This window comes from Rhinatrema bivittatum, chromosome 1, assembly GCF_901001135.1.
Source record: "Rhinatrema bivittatum chromosome 1, aRhiBiv1.1, whole genome shotgun sequence".
NCBI classification, from domain to species: Eukaryota; Metazoa; Chordata; class Amphibia; order Gymnophiona; family Rhinatrematidae; genus Rhinatrema; species Rhinatrema bivittatum.
This window is the reverse complement of record NC_042615.1, coordinates 622282284-622297933: the sequence shown is the minus strand read 5'-3', so window position 1 is coordinate 622297933 and position 15650 is coordinate 622282284. Positions and strand designations below refer to the sequence as shown.

The window sequence follows — 15650 nt, the reverse complement described above, 5'->3', positions numbered from 1 at the left end:
AATTAAATAGCCCACGTAAAGTTGAACGTGGTGACGTCATGACACATTCGTTGCTGCAGCAACCATATCAACAAAAACTGTCCGGTTTTAAAGAAGGCATCATAAGAACACTTGTAATTCTAAAGCAGAGTTCAGACCATGGGGGTGCACCGTGTTTAACAAATGGATCCAACGTAGTTCCTCTTGTAATAGGGCTGTATTAAAGTCTCCTCCTCGCCAAGATGGAAAAAGCTGTACCAAGGCACATACTCGAAGGGAATCAAAACCATGAGCATGTTCTAAACAATGGGCTACAAGAGGCGCGGTGATGCGTGCTTTTTTTTAAACATGACCTATGTTTAATCATTCTGGTTTTCAGAGGACGTCGTGTCTTCCCCACATACCAAAGGTTGCAGGGGCATTGAATCAAATAAACCACTCCAGAAGATGTGCACTCTGATATTTTAATGAAATGGTAAGGTTGAGTCGAGAGAGAAGAATAACAGAAGTCTCAATCATTATGTGACACACTGAACAGGAGCCACATGCCTTGTGTGACCTTGCAAGGGTGATACATTGTTGTATACCAGAATCAGAGTGTACTAACTGATCTCTCAAGTTGATGCCACGGGTGTATGTAAATCGTGGAACTTGTTGAAATTTCGGATGGAGTTGAAGCATGTGCCAATTATTGAAAATAATATTTTTCATTCAGTGTATCATGGAAGAGAAAGGGAGTACACAAATGAGGGTTTCTGGTTGATCATCTGATTTTAGGTAGAAATAATCACTCTATGAGAGAATTTAGCTCTTGTGTAAGCTCTTTTTATACAGCGTGCAGGATAACCTCTTGCCTGAAATCTGGCACTCAAAGAACATGCTTGGAGTTTAAAATCAGTTGCAGTGGTGCATAGCCGTCGAATCCAGAAAAATTGGCTCACAGGCAGATTTTCTTTCAAACTGCGAGGATGTGCACTTGAAAAATGCAAAAAAGTATTGCTCTAGACTGGTTTCCGGTATGATGTAGTAGTGAATTTTCCAGAAGTTTTTATGATAGTGATATCTAAAACGTATATACTTTGCATCTGGATGTCAGCTGTGAAATGCAAATGAACATTGCATTTCACAGATGAACATTCCTATCACAGACCCATTTAATTGTGGTCCTAGACTTTTTATTGTCCTATCTCTATACCTTAGGACAGTAATGGTGAACACCAGTCCTCGAGTGCCACAAACAGGCCGGGTTTTCAGGATATCCACAATGAATATGCAAGAGATAGATTTGCATACAACTAAGGCAATTCATGCATATTCAATGTAGATATCCTGAAAACCTGACCTGTTTTGGGACTGGAGTTTGCCATTGCTGCTCTAGCACAATCTGGTCTTGTAGTAGCATCAATCTGTGTACATCTTAGTGCTATTGCTGCTTACCATGCATTGGACAATGACAAACCAATTTTACTGCATCCTCTGATATCCAGATTCATGAAGGGTTTGCTTCATTTGCATACTCCTGTCAAGAAGCTGCCGGTTCCTTGGGACATTAACATAGTGATAATGATTCTCATGCAGCTTTCCTTTGAACCACTGAAATTCCTGACATAGAAGGTTCTATTCTTGGTTGCTATTTCTTCCACTTGGCAGATCAATGAACTTCAAGCCCTAGTTCACTATTCCCCTTACTTGCAATTTTTTCATGATAAAAAAATACTAAGAACTCATCTGAAATTCCTGCGGAAAGTTGTATCTGCATTCCATTTAAACCAGTCCATCGAACTCCCTACTTTTTATCCAAAACCTCATGCAAATGAAGGAGAAAAGACACTTCACATATTAGACTGTAAGAGAGCGTTGGCATATTACAAACACCATACCAATCCCAACAAGCTTGGGAGTAAGCCTGTCAAAGAGAACTCCTTTCCAACTGAATTATGAACTGCATTCAGCATTGCTATTCTTATAGAAATGAAATGACAGCAGAACAAGACCAAACGGCCCATCCAGTCTGCCCAGCAAGCTATGCACTTTTTTTTTTTTTTTAAATTTCTCACATACTTCTGTTACTCTTGGCTCTTAGTAACCCTTTGGTTCCATTTCTTCTCCACCCGCACCATTAATGTAGAGAGCAGTGTTGGAACTGCATCCAAGTGAATATCTACCATAGTTAGGGTAGTAACCGCCGCAATAAACAAGCTACACCCATGCCTTTGTTTACCCAGACTATGTAACTGTCCTTGTTGGTTATTGTCTGTATATAGATGCACCTTTCTACGTTCCCCCTGCCGTTGAAGCAGAGAGCTATTCTGGATGTGTGTTGAAAGTGAAGTATCAGACTTCCTCCCCTGCTGTAGAAGCAGAGAGCTATGTTGGATATGCGTGAAGTACCAGACTTTCTCCCCTGCCGTAGAAGCAGAGAGCTATGTTTGATATGCGTGAAGTACCAGACTTTCTCCCCTGCAGTAGAAGCAGAGAGCTATGTTGGATATGAGTGAAGTACCAGACTTTCTCCGCTGCTGTAGAAGCAGAGAGCTATGTTGGATTTGCTTGAAGTATCAGATTTCTCCCCTGCCATTGAAGCAGAGAGCTATGCTGGATATGCATTGAAAGTAAAGTATCTGGCCTATTTAGTTTGGGGCAGCAACCACCATGACAAGCAAGCCACTCCCTGCTTTTCGTGAATGCAAATCTTTTTTTTTTTTCCCTACACTTCCTCCTGCCGCTGAAACCCAGAGCAACGCTGGAGACGCACCAACCGTGCGCATGTTCATTGAATAAGGGCATAATCTCCAGGCAGTAGCCGTCACTCCCGTGAGCCACCCACTCTTCATTCATGTCCTCTAGGCTTGATGGATCCACAGTGTTTATCCCACGCCCCTTTGAAGTCCTTCACAGTTCTGGTCTGCACCACTTCCTCCGGAAGGGCATTCCAGGCATCCACCACCCTCTCCGTGAAGAAATACTTCCTGACATTGGTTCTGAGTCTTCCTCCTTGGAGCTTCAACTCGTGACCCCTGGTTCTGCTGATTTTTTTTTCTGACAGAAAAGGTTTGTCGTTGTATTTGGATCGTTAAAACCTTTCAAGTATCTGAAAGTTTGAATCGTATCACCTCTGCTCCTCCTTTCTGCTGGTCTTGATCTAACTATTCTGGTAAAGGCTCATCAGGTTTGAGCAGCTGATGCTTCCATCTCACACCTCGGGGACATTCCAGTTGAGGAAATCTATAAGGCAGCCACCTGATTTTTGGTGCACACCTTCACCTCAAATTACTAAGTGGACTCTCTAGCCTCTGCAGACAGTGTAGTGGGGAAAGCAGTACTGTACCATCTCATTCACAAATAGTCTGCTATCCACGCTGGAGACCGGGTTGCATAACATGACCACTCTGCTGCAACACTCAGCTTGGGACTCCCCACAGATCATGTCTAATTCAGCCCTGACTATTGATGGAAAAGAGCAAGTTTGCTTACCGTAAACGGTGTTTTCCATAGATAGTAGGATGAATTGGACATGAGATGCCCACATTCCTCCCTGGATAGCTGACTATCCTACTCTCAGCTTGGATGCAGACTGAGAATATTCTAGAAGAAACAACTGTGTGGCAACTCCCGCACATGCTCAGTAAACCTCAAAGCTCTACTAGCTTAGAGAGACAGATGCATCCCCTGCTGCCTCATGACATCACCCACAGATCATGTTTAATTCATCCTGCTATCTACAGAAAACATTGTTTATGGTAAGCAAACTTGCTCTTTTCAGTTGTGCCAGTACATTGAATATTACCTCTTTTAGCAAATGGGAGTGTTTACGCCACAGTCTTTTATGTCCTTGCTGTTTGCCTTTGGTCCATCACCTTCTCCTTCTAGTGATGAATACCAAGCAAAAGTATTTTTTATATTGATACTCAAACATTTTATGTTTCAATAATCTTTGAAAAGAGAAACAAACTTGTTACACAAAATTATATATAATTTCACCATATTAATCCCATCTGGAAAAACTATAACAACATGTTGATGAGCCTCAAAGTTGGGGAAGAGCCAAGAGCAAAAAGAAATGGAGTGTTACCAATTACACTTTAATAAAACATTAGATGGGAAACAAGTCAGACTGGATGGGAGATTCTTAGAGTATTTGAAATGAGATCTTTATTTAGGAGGCATCGAAGTTAAATACTGTCAGTTGTGGGGTTAGATCTTGAATCTCGAAATTGCTGAAGCTGAACTAGGTCATAAAGCACATAATTTTTCTCTTTAACTCGAATACAACAGTTGCATGGAAATCTAAGAAAGAAGCTTACCCCTAAGAATAGAATTTCTATCTTTAGCAATAAAGGCCTTATGCCTTTGTTGTGTCATCCTAGAAAGAACAGATAATACAAAAACTTTATGGCCCAATAACAGCACACTTTTAGATATGACATATGGCCTTAACATCCAGTTGATATCTGGCTCCAGTGCAAAAAGGGTAATTAAGGTGGCTTTAGATGACACAAGAACTCTCAAATTCAAACTATCCACTGAAACATCATGGCAGGCATCTCATGTTTGTAGCTCCATTTTAGGGGCAGATAGAGTGTAGTATACCTGAGAGAGAAGTGGCCTAGCTGCTTTTGGCACCCTCTAGAAACTCCTGCAGGTACTGTTTCAGCAGGGGAGAGTTATGGAAGTGTATAAAGCACGAGTTAAGGCGCTTCTATGAATTTGCTGAAGTTTCCATCTCATATAACTTCTTTATCTCTAATTTTAAGGCAGCACTGTAAGCTTGTAACACAGCTGTTTGTCGTTCAGCTGTCCAAACTCTCCCTCTGTTCTTCCGGAGTCACCTCTGGGTGTTAATCTGAGTTTGCAGAACAGAATAATCCTTTAACATTCATTTTTTGATCAGGAACTGTTCCACAGTGACAGTGGCACTCTGTAAAGAGTTTATCATCACCATTGGATTAGTTAATCCTCACCTATTGTAACTCAGGGTTCCAGACCCTCCTGCATTCCAAGGTGCCTCTCTACCCAAAAGTCCACATACTGGCTTCATCTTGCCACCAGGGACCTCAGGCTAAGCACCAACAAAAGGCAGAGAGAGTGCCGAAACCATTCCTCCAATTTAAGCAGGAGTCAGTGCAGCTGCCACTCCCAAAGCTTGAAGGGAGTGCTCGCAGCTCTCTGGGCTCAGCGAAATTTCAAAATCATTTGGGCAGTGCATCCATTGCCAGCAACTCCTCCCGTGAGTGCCACAAAGTGTTTAAGGTAGTTGCAAGAGCTGTGGGCCAATAACATCTCTTCTGGGTTCAAGTCTTCCTGGTCTTCTTGCCCATGAAAATATGGGCCAGGTGATGCTACTGAATTTGACTCCTAACACTGCCTTGGAGCTCAACACCCTACATCTGACACTGATGCCTTCTTGGCTGCCTCCTTTCAGCAGAAGTATTTCTGATCCTCATCATTAAATTAAATGTCCACTTGAATTCTTACTATTCTCTTGTTTTCCACAGACCATTTCAATTATGCACCCAATATTTTGGGCCATCAGTGAGGTTATTTTTTCAGAAATAGAACCAGTAAGATCTTCCTGTGCCCCTTCCTCCATTCAACAATCCTGATATTCCTGTATTTAAGTGTTTTAATGAAGACTTCATTTAGGATTTGAAGTATTTTGATTGTCATTAATTATAGCACAAGAAAGTCGGAGTCTACTTAAGTAGTTTGTCCATATTCTGTTTAGCAGAGTCTGTCTTTAACTATTTTAGCAATGTCAGAAATGCATAAGTTTTTGTTCCACCTTTTTGTTAATGTGTAATTCCAAAGTTTGTATTTTAAGCAGCATTAAAATCTGTCAGCAAGGAGCTGAGCAATGTTCTTGATTTCTCTTGCTCTGAGAGTACCTACAGGTGAACTGGTGGTTGGTTGCCTGCTGGAAGAGGCAAGTGCTATAGAAAACCTGCTTCAAAAACATGGCGAGGAGAGGTACCTGAAGGGAGAGAGAGAAACAGGCTTCCCAACAGTGACAATTAGCAGGGGGGAGGGGAATGCTTGGTGCCAGATCACCTGAATGCCTACAGTTTAGTAACTGCTGCTTGTTGCCTGGGGCCCACGAGAAGATGGCCCCTGCTGCTGGGCTGCACAGAATAGCTGGAGGGTAGCGCAAAACCAGGCAAAATAAATAGAAAGTCCAAAGAAAACAGACAACAACAAAAAATAGACTTGGACTGGCATCTAAATTTTCTAGGTATTTTTCCACCCCCGGACATCAGCATTTTCTCATTTTTATTCTTATATTCTTAGGAAATTTTGTTTATATAATCTGTGAGAAAATAATTTTTTTCAGTCATTTAAAAGCAAACACTTTTTTTTTTCAGTCCTCTGTGCTAATTGCTGAACACCTATCATGTCCTGTGTGACATTTTCTCAAAACAGAAAAGCTATTTATTATTTTTCAACAATGTTTCTTCTGTTTTCAAAAGTAAATCTTTAGGAAATTATCTTGCAAACAAGAACTGATTTTGTGACTATTTAGGCAGAGTAATCTGAAGAAATACAAAACCACGAACCTGCTGGAGAATATGTCCTGAAGCCTGTGTCTTTCTGTTGACTGTTGTAGAACTGATAGAGAGTGCAATGTATCTGTACCGAGCCACGGGAGACCCCACTCTCTTAGAACTTGGCAGAGATGCTGTGGAGTCCATCGAGAGAATCAGCAAAGTGGAGTGTGGATTTGCAACAGTAAGTACAGGGTATTGTTTGACCTGCAGAGAGAATGAGTGCTAACTTCATCAGAGCCCTAACCAGAGAGAGCACACACAGCAGGCAAGAGTCTGAAGGAGAGGGCTAAGGGTGACAGGAAGCACACACAAAGGGAATGCTGCCCTAGAATTGACATACAGACTGGGTATCATTGCATAGTTTGGAAATTGGGCAGCAGGACTAGGAAAGCTCAGGTTGTTTACTAGGATGGGTTCATTGCAGATACCCAACGCTGAGAAGAGCTCATAAACTAATAGAAGGTGAAGGTCACAAAGTCTTAAAATGTACTGCCAGAGCAGGGAAATAGAATGCCCCATATAGAAAGGACAGCATCTTTATAAAAGCATTTCAGGATAACATGCAGATGTTACAATTACTAGCAAAACAACATCCTGCAATTTAAAAATATTCTCTAATTTAAAGGCAGCCTGAAACTCTTCATGAAGTTTACATATGCAAAAGTACTCTTTTCAAAGTATGCCATTCGGGAACTTGTTTTCTTCTCTTGTCATGATTTCTTTATAACTTTTATGGGGCTTTATTTTGTTTTGTATTTTAACAGGGCTGGTTACTGCCTTTTTGTAGATCTCAGCAGGGAGGTTCCCTCAATTAATGGGAATTTCTGCTGCTCATTGTTTCTGAGAGGATAAATAAAGAATGAAAATATATATATCCAGTGATACCCACTGTCAGACAGAGAAGTCACTAGCAAGCCATGTCTACAAGGAGCCACCCCCATCTCCCCTGGTTGGAACTGCTGATTTTTAGCATCTCCACCCCAAGCACGGCTGGGAAAGCAGGCCTGGGTCTCCTGTAGGGTCGTGTTGGCATGGAGCCATAAATCAGCAAAATAAAGACTTAAGATTTCCCATGAGTAGAATAGTCACAGAACCCCCCAGGAAACTTTTTTTTTTTTTTTTTACTTAGAACCTGATGCCAAAAATAAAAAATCTGATGTAAAAAAAAATAAATTAGAAAAATGAACTAGAAGTTGAGAAAATACTTTCTGTGCTGAGTCTCCCTCTCATTGCAATTTCTGAGCCCCTAGTGAAGCTACAAGGATGCTCATTCTCTTGGCTCCTGTTAGTTGGATTTAAACGTCATTTTTTTCTGTAATCTGGGACAGGCTTAGTTTAGCATCCCTACTGCAGTAAGCACTGTCCCACTTTTTTTTTTTTTTTTTAAATGATTTTTCTTGACTACAAGTTCCTACTGCTTTTAAATACATGAAAGTGACTGGATTTCACAAATTTAAGAGGACCGTTCAAAAATCCATCTGAAAATCTAAAAATTACTGGAACGTAGCAGATCCAGAAGTTAGGAAGGAGACTTGGGTTTAGATTGGGCTGACCTGTTGGAGCACTACTGGGATTAGTGTTCAGTATCCATGCTGAGCTATTATTTCTCTTGTAGATCAAGGATGTGAGAGACCATAGACTGGACAACCGCATGGAGTCCTTCTTTCTTGCTGAAACCATCAAGTATTTGTACCTGCTGTTTGACACAGATAACTTTATCCATAATGATGGATCTGCTTTTGATACAGTGGAGACACCATATGGTGTGTGTATCATCGGAGCCGGGGGATACATCTTCAACACAGAGGCTCATCCCATAGACCCAGCAGCTCTGCATTGCTGCAAGCAGCAGCCAGAGGAGCAGTGGGAAGTGGAGGATTTAATCCAGGAAATTTACTCTCCCAGAAAGAGGAGGAAAGTTTTTTTCAGGAGTAGCCATGGAAACTCCTCAGAAGGCAGCACAAAGAGGAGCTCCAGGAGGAAGCCCCCACTACTGAGCTGTCCTAACCAGCCTTTCAGCTCCAAACTAGCATTGCTTGGACAGGTTTTTCTGAATACTGTGTAGCACTTAACCCAATCTGCTAAACTTTAATAAATTTACATTTTAGTTTGACTGGTGTTTTACTACAGTAGTAGAGAGTTTGACTTCAGTTAAATCTGTCATGCCTATATTTTCCAAAACCAGCGAAGATCATTGCATAAAAATGTACATGTATCATAAACTTTTCTTTTCAAGTCTGCCCTTAACTCCATGGCTTCCATACAATACTACATACATAAAATTATCCATATTTATTTACAAACATTTGATATTCTGTTATCCAAAGATGGCTTCTAAGTGGATTACAATCAAATTAGAAGAAACCGATAAGTACACTATCTATAACAGTTGAAGGGTCTTGGGCAGTCATCATTGAATCAATGTCCAGGTATAGTGAAAATTTCTTCCTCACTATAAACAGTCTAGCGGAAGGCCTGATTGAACAGCTATGCCTTTTCTTGTTTTCAGAAAGTGAGGTACATGGTTCAGAGTGAACAGGTAGTGGTACTTCTACATTTTGTGTGCATAGCAGCTAAAGGCCCAAAGTCTTGTGCAGGCCAAGTTAATGGAAGTCTGAGGTAGGGAGAAGGGCCTTCTAGAAGGGTCAGAGTTCTTTGGTGTGTGTGTGTGTAGGAAGCAAGAAGAAGGGAAAGGTAGTCTGGGGCTTGTTCAGTCACATATTTAAAGAAAAAAGAAAGAGTTTTGAATTTTATCCTAGTTTCTGCTGGAAGCAAGTGCAGTTTATGTAAAATGGGCCTTATGCAGTCTGTTGATTTGGGCCTCTAACAAAATTCTGGCTGCAGCATTTTGTGAGAGTTGGAGGCATTTAAGACTGTACTGGAACAACACCGTTCAGAAGAGAGTTACAATAATCAATTTGACTGATAATTAGTGTATGAATCACTGTAGCTAGGTTGCGTTGCTCAAGGTAGTTGTGTAATTGATTAATCTGACAGATACATGAAGAAAGCTCTTACCACCTTTGAGATGTGGTCCACCATCATTAGATTTTGGTCAATTTGAACCATAAGGTTTTGTACAGATTTCTTAGGATAAAGGAGGGATCCTGACAAATAAAGTAGACATTGCAGGGGATGATCTCTATGGCTTAGCCAGAGGAGTTCCCATTTGGAAGGGATTAGTTTGTTTGTGGTTATTGTAGTAACCCAATAGCTCAGTAAGACAGTTATTGAAATTAGCAATAGAAAAGGCTTGGTTGTATCCTGTTTTGACACAAAGTTGGATGTCATCCACAAATTGGTAGCATTCGATGTTGAAGGTTTGAATAAAGTCCTAGATTGGACGAATGTAAATGTTTAAGGACAGGGAGAAAACAGAACCCCATGATATTCAACAGTTGAAGTCCTTAGGAGTGGATGGTTTGTTGGCCCATGAGACAATTTGTGTTCAGTTGGATAGAAATGATTCAAAGCATTTAAGGGTAATGCTTTCAGTACCATTGTTTCCTAAACGCTGAATCAGGAGTTGGTTATCAACTGTGTCAAAGGTAGAAGAAAGATTTAATTGAACTAGAAAGGAATCCCCTCACCCCTTTGGTCTGCATTTAGATGAATACTGTTGATAATGACCAATAGGATGGATTCAGTTCTGTGGCCTTTTCTGAAGCCAAATTGAGGAGGTGCAAGATATTGTTGTGTTCAAGGAAGTTTAGGAGTTGGGAGTAAACCACTTTCTACTAATTTGGAAAGAAAGGGGAGGCTGGAGACTGGACAGTAGTGATCAATTATTTTTGCATCAGAATCTCAAGATAGGTTTGATAATCACCTTTTTAAGTGAACTTGGTCGAGAGGTTTAATTCTGATGGATTGTTGTAGGGCTAGATCCTGTTTTAGGTTACAAATGAATCTGAGTGGACTTGGATCTAAAGAGCCCATGGACCAACTTATTTGGAGGAGAATGTTTCTGAAGTCTGACAGTGAGATAGTGTGTGGAGGGAGTTGTGGTAATCCTGCCAAAGGAGGAGTAATTATGTTAAGTGAGATGGAGAGAGAAGCATATAGCTTTGATTTTATCTGTGAAGAATTTTACAAAGTCTTCTGCTAGGTGGTCCCCTGTAATGTTAGTAGGTGTTCTGAAAAGAAAATTGGTTCTTACATGATAATTTTAGTTCCTGTAGTACCACAGATCAGTCCAGATTCCTGGGTTTTGCCTCCCCTCCAGCAGATGGAGACAGAGAAAGTTGTGATAGATTCTGCCATATATACCTGGGTGCTACCCAGAGTCTGCCAGTATTACTCAGTGTCAAAGCAGCATGGTCCAACAAACTAACTATATACAAGAACCATAAACTGAACCAGATCACTAATCCCAACCGTGACCCTAACCCATGAAAACAGAGTAACCAAGACTGATCTGCAGACCAGAATCAACAAACACTAAACGAGCGGACTCTCCATTATTTCTATGCTTCAAACTGTCTCAGTATCAAAAAAGGGCGGGATTCTGGACTGATCATGGTACTACAGGAACGAAAATTATCAGGTAAGAACCAATTTTCTTTTCCCTGTACGTACCCAGATCAGTCCAGACTCCTGGGATGTACCAGAGCTTACCTACCTGGGATGGGATCCGGAGAGGCCCGCTCTTAGCACACCTGCACCGAAACTGCCCGCATCCGGAGCCTGAACTTCCAGACGGTAATGCCTTGCAAAAGTATGCAATGATTTCCCTATAGCCACTCTGCAAATCTCCTGCGGAGACATCTGTTGGCATTCCGCCCAGGAAGCCACCTGAGATCTTGTCGAATGTGCCCGAAGTTCGACTGGCAAGGACTTACCATATAATAAATATGCAAAATTTATCACCTCCTTCAGCCACCTGGCGATTGTGGTCTTGGATGCCATATTACCTCTCTTTGGACCACTCCAGAGTACAAAGAGGTGATCCGAGACCCGAAAGTTATTAATTACTTCAAGATAACACAGTAGAGCTCTGTGAACATCCAACTTCCGTAAATCCTTAGAAAACTGATCCGACCTATCCAGATCAGAGAAGGACATGAGCTCCACAGACTGATTCAAATGAAAGGAGGAAACAACCTTTGGGAGAAAGGAACCGTCCGCAAGGACACACCAGAATCCGAAATCCGTAAGAACAGCTCCCTCACGATAAAGCTTGAAGCTCGGACACCCTCCAAGCAGAGGAAATCGCCACCAAAAACACCACTTTCAACGTGAGGTCTTTCAATGTTGCTCCTCGCAAAGGCTCAAAAGGCGCCGAACACAAAGCCCTAAGGACTAAAGTTGAGATTCCAGGAAGGACATGGCGAACTCACCGGAGGACGCAAATGCTTCGCCCCCCACAAGAAGCGAGAGACATCAGGATGCGCCGCCAATGCTGCCCCTTGTATGGGACCATGCAAGGAACCAAGAGCCGTGACCTGCACCTTCAAGTAACTACAGGACAAGCCCTTAGCTAAACCTGCTTGGAGGAAACCCAAGATGTCTGAAATGGATGCACGAGTGGTCACAATCTCCCGGTCTACACACCAAGACTCAAAGACCTTCCAGACGCGAACGTAAGAGAGAGAGGTGGAAGTCTCTCTCGAACGCAACAGCATAGTCACCACTGCATCGGAATAACCTTTGCCTTTTAGACCCGCCTCTCAAAAGCCATGCCACTAGACAAAACGATCGGCCTGGTAGAAAAAGATGGGTCCCTAATGAAGAAGGTACAGAAACCTCAGGGGATCCTCCACTGCTAGGTTGACTAGATCTGTAAGCCACGGACGACGCAGCCACTCGGGAGCCACCAGGATCACTTCAGCCGGGTGCCTCTCTATTCTCCTGAGCACCTTGCCTATTAGAGGCCAAGGAGGAAACATGTACAGCAGAATAGTTGTCTGCCAGGACAGGACTAGAGCATCTACGCCCTCTGCTCCCGTGTCTCTGCGACGAGCAAAGAAGCGCGGAGCCTTGGTATTTTTGAACGTTACCAACAGATCCATGCACGGAGTGCCCCATCTGTCGCAGATGAGCTGAAAGGCTTTGTCTACCAACTCCCACTCTCCTGGATCGAGAAGATGCCAACTTAGAAAATCCGCTTGAACGTTGTCGACTCCAGTAATGTGAGATGCTGCTATGCTGATCAGATTCTGCTCCGCCCATGCGATTAACAAACTAGCTTCCACCTCCACTGGCTGGCTCTTCGTTCCTCCCTGGCGATTGATGTAGGCCACCGTGATTGCATTGTTGGACAGCACCCTGATTGACTTTCCCCTGATAAGCGGGAGGAAGGCCTCCAACGCCAGCCAGACCGCTCTAGTTTCCAGGCGATTAACCACCGAGATTCTTCCGGAGACCAGCATCCCTGCACTGACACCCCCCCCCCCCCCCCCCCCCCGACTCAAATTGTCCGAGATTAGCCACCAATCCAGACTGGAGCGAGCGGACTCAGTCAGTGGCAGGAGCTGGTGGAACTGTTTGGGAACTGGATTCCAGCGGGAAAGTAAGGCTGACTGCAAAGGCTGTATATGAGCGAATCCCCATGGAACCAGTTCCAGAGTGGAGGTCATGGAACCCAGAACCTGTAAGTATTCCCAGACTTTCGGAGAGCATTTGGACAGTAAGAGCCTCACCTGGCCTTGCAATTTGGCAATGCGGTCGGACGTTAGGAAAACTCTCCCTTGCCTGGTGTCGAACAAAGCACCCAAAAACGCCAATGACTGGGAGAGTATTAGATGACGTTTGGAGAAGTTGACCACCCAGCCGAGGTCTTTCAGTAATTGCAGTACACGCCATATTGCTGCCTGGCAAAGCGCTTCCGATTTCGCCCGAATCAGCCAATCGTCCAAGTATGGGTGAACCAACAATCCCTCTCTGCGCAGCTGCGCCGCTACCACCACCATTATCTTAGTGAACATCCTGGGTGCCATAGCAAGACCAAAAGGTAGTGCCTGCAACTGATAGTGCTGACCCAGGATGGAAAATCTCAGGAACTTCTGATGATCCGGCCTGATCCCAATATGCAGATACGCCTCAGTCAGATCCAGAGAGGGTAGAAACTCTTCCGGCCACACCGAGGCAATGACGCACCTCAATGTCTCCATTCAGAAACTAGGTATCCGTAAACATATGTTGACTCTCTTCAAGTCTAGGATCGGCCTGAAGGATCCTTCTTTCTTTGGCACGATGAAGTAAATGAAGTAGCAGCCTCTCCATTGAGCAGAAGGTAGAACCGGAACAATAGCGCCGAAGTCTATCAAGCGCTGCAGCGTCTGTTTTACCGCCCGACGCTTTGTGGCATATCCACACGGTGAGACCAGAAACTGAGGATGAGGCTGGCGAGCAAAATCTAAAGCGTAGCCGTGTTTTATCACAGAGAATACCCACTGGTCTGCTGTGATTTTGGCCCATTCCTCATAAAACAGAGACAGCCTGCCTCCTACCATTGGAACCGAGGAATGGATCGGCCGCCCATCATTGTGAAGATTTTCTGGCTGGAGTGGACTGGGTGGTACCCAGTCTACCGAAGCATCGTCCACGAATGGGCTGAGACCACGACTGTCTGTTAGAGTTCTGCCGAAAGGGAGCCGTGGGTGCCCAAGAATGTCGACCTCCACGAAACCAGGCTTGAGAAGCAAAGAACCCTCTACATTATTTAATATTTACCTTACACCACTAGGCCGGCTACTTTCAAAACTGGGTCTTCAACACTTCATCTACGCAGATGATGTTCAGATACTCATACCTATTACCAGCACAATCACAAATGCCCTGAACACTTGGAATGCAGCTTTATTAGAAATTAAAACAATTCTCACGGACAACCAATTGGCTATTAACACCTCCAAAAAATGCAACAATGAGCAATACTGGTCTTACACAAGACATCTCTACTATGACACAGCAAGTACGCAGCCTTGGCATCATCATTGACGGCAATCTCACGTTTAAAAAATTCATCGCAGATACGGTTAAAAATGGATTTTTTAAGCTACACACACTAAAACGTATTAAACCTCTCTTATACCAATATGACTTTTGCACAGTCTTACAAGCAACCATTTTATCCAAGATTGATTACTGCAATGCACTGCTACTAGGTCTACCGAAAACTACAATTCAACCTTTGCAAATGTTACAAAATGCAGCTGCCCGCATCATCACAGACACAAGCCGCCACGAACACATCACTCCAGCACTGCAGTCATTGCACTGGCTACCTGTGGCTTCCAGGATAATATATAAATCCATGACGCTTATACATAAAGCCATTCACAACAGAGATATGCACTGGTTCACTGATCACCTACAATTCAAAACATCAATCCGCCCAACCAGGTTCCAGCACTTAGCTAAACTGAAGATCCCCGCACCTAATCTGACCAATCATTCTACTACGAAAGAACGTTCATTCATCATTGCTGGATCCACAATATGGAACACCATGCCCTCTGAATTACGCCAGGAACTTTGCCACAAAAAATGTAAACAAAACCTAAAAACCTGGTTATTCAAAAAAGCCTACTATTAATGAACTGATTCCTTTTCTTTTCTTTCTAGTTTATATCCACAGACACTCATTTATTGATACTTATTCTGGTAATACAAAGTTTTACATGGTTTTGTATTTTTTCTGTTATTATGTTATATTGTAAAGCACTATGCTGAATTAATATTTGAATGTAAACAGAGGTGCCCCGGTATATAAAAATCCGTAAATAAATAAATAAAATAAATAAGTAACCTATTCCAGGCTGTGAGTTTGGCACCCCCATCATCTGCTAGAGACAGAGTAATACTTGGCAGACTGTGGGTGGCACCCAGGTATATATGGCAGAAGCTATCACAACTTTCTCTGTCTCCATCTGCTGGAGGGGAGGCAAAACCCAGGAGTCTGGACTGATCTGATTTGGAGAGTTTCTGTACTAGTTTGAAAATTTGCCCAGATAGTTCATAGATAATTCTAGTTCTTTGGACATGTCATCTTTTTTAGCCTGACGAATGACTGCTTTATATTTTTTTTTTTTGTATGTTCTTTGCAGGTATGGAGGTTGATGTTTGTCTGTTTTGTGTTTTCCACATTGCTTGTTCAAATTGATGGGATTGATGTTTGAGAAGGCCACC

General features: G+C 42.8%; 1 protein-coding gene across 5 annotated transcripts in view; it reads left to right on the top strand.

The window, feature by feature from the left end:
* Window positions 1-8634, top strand: part of LOC115073331 (ER degradation-enhancing alpha-mannosidase-like protein 2) — a 91739-nt gene extending 83105 nt beyond the window's left edge. For all 5 annotated transcript variants that reach the window (XM_029571681.1, XM_029571698.1, XM_029571690.1 and 2 more), the window contains 2 exons: window positions 6581-6702; window positions 8137-8634. In XM_029571681.1, coding sequence (XP_029427541.1) covers window positions 6581-6702; window positions 8137-8586 — 572 coding nt within the window. In that variant the 3' untranslated portion in view covers window positions 8587-8634. The remainder of the gene's footprint in view (window positions 1-6580; window positions 6703-8136) is intronic.
* The last annotated feature ends 7016 nt before the right edge of the window (window positions 8635-15650 follow it).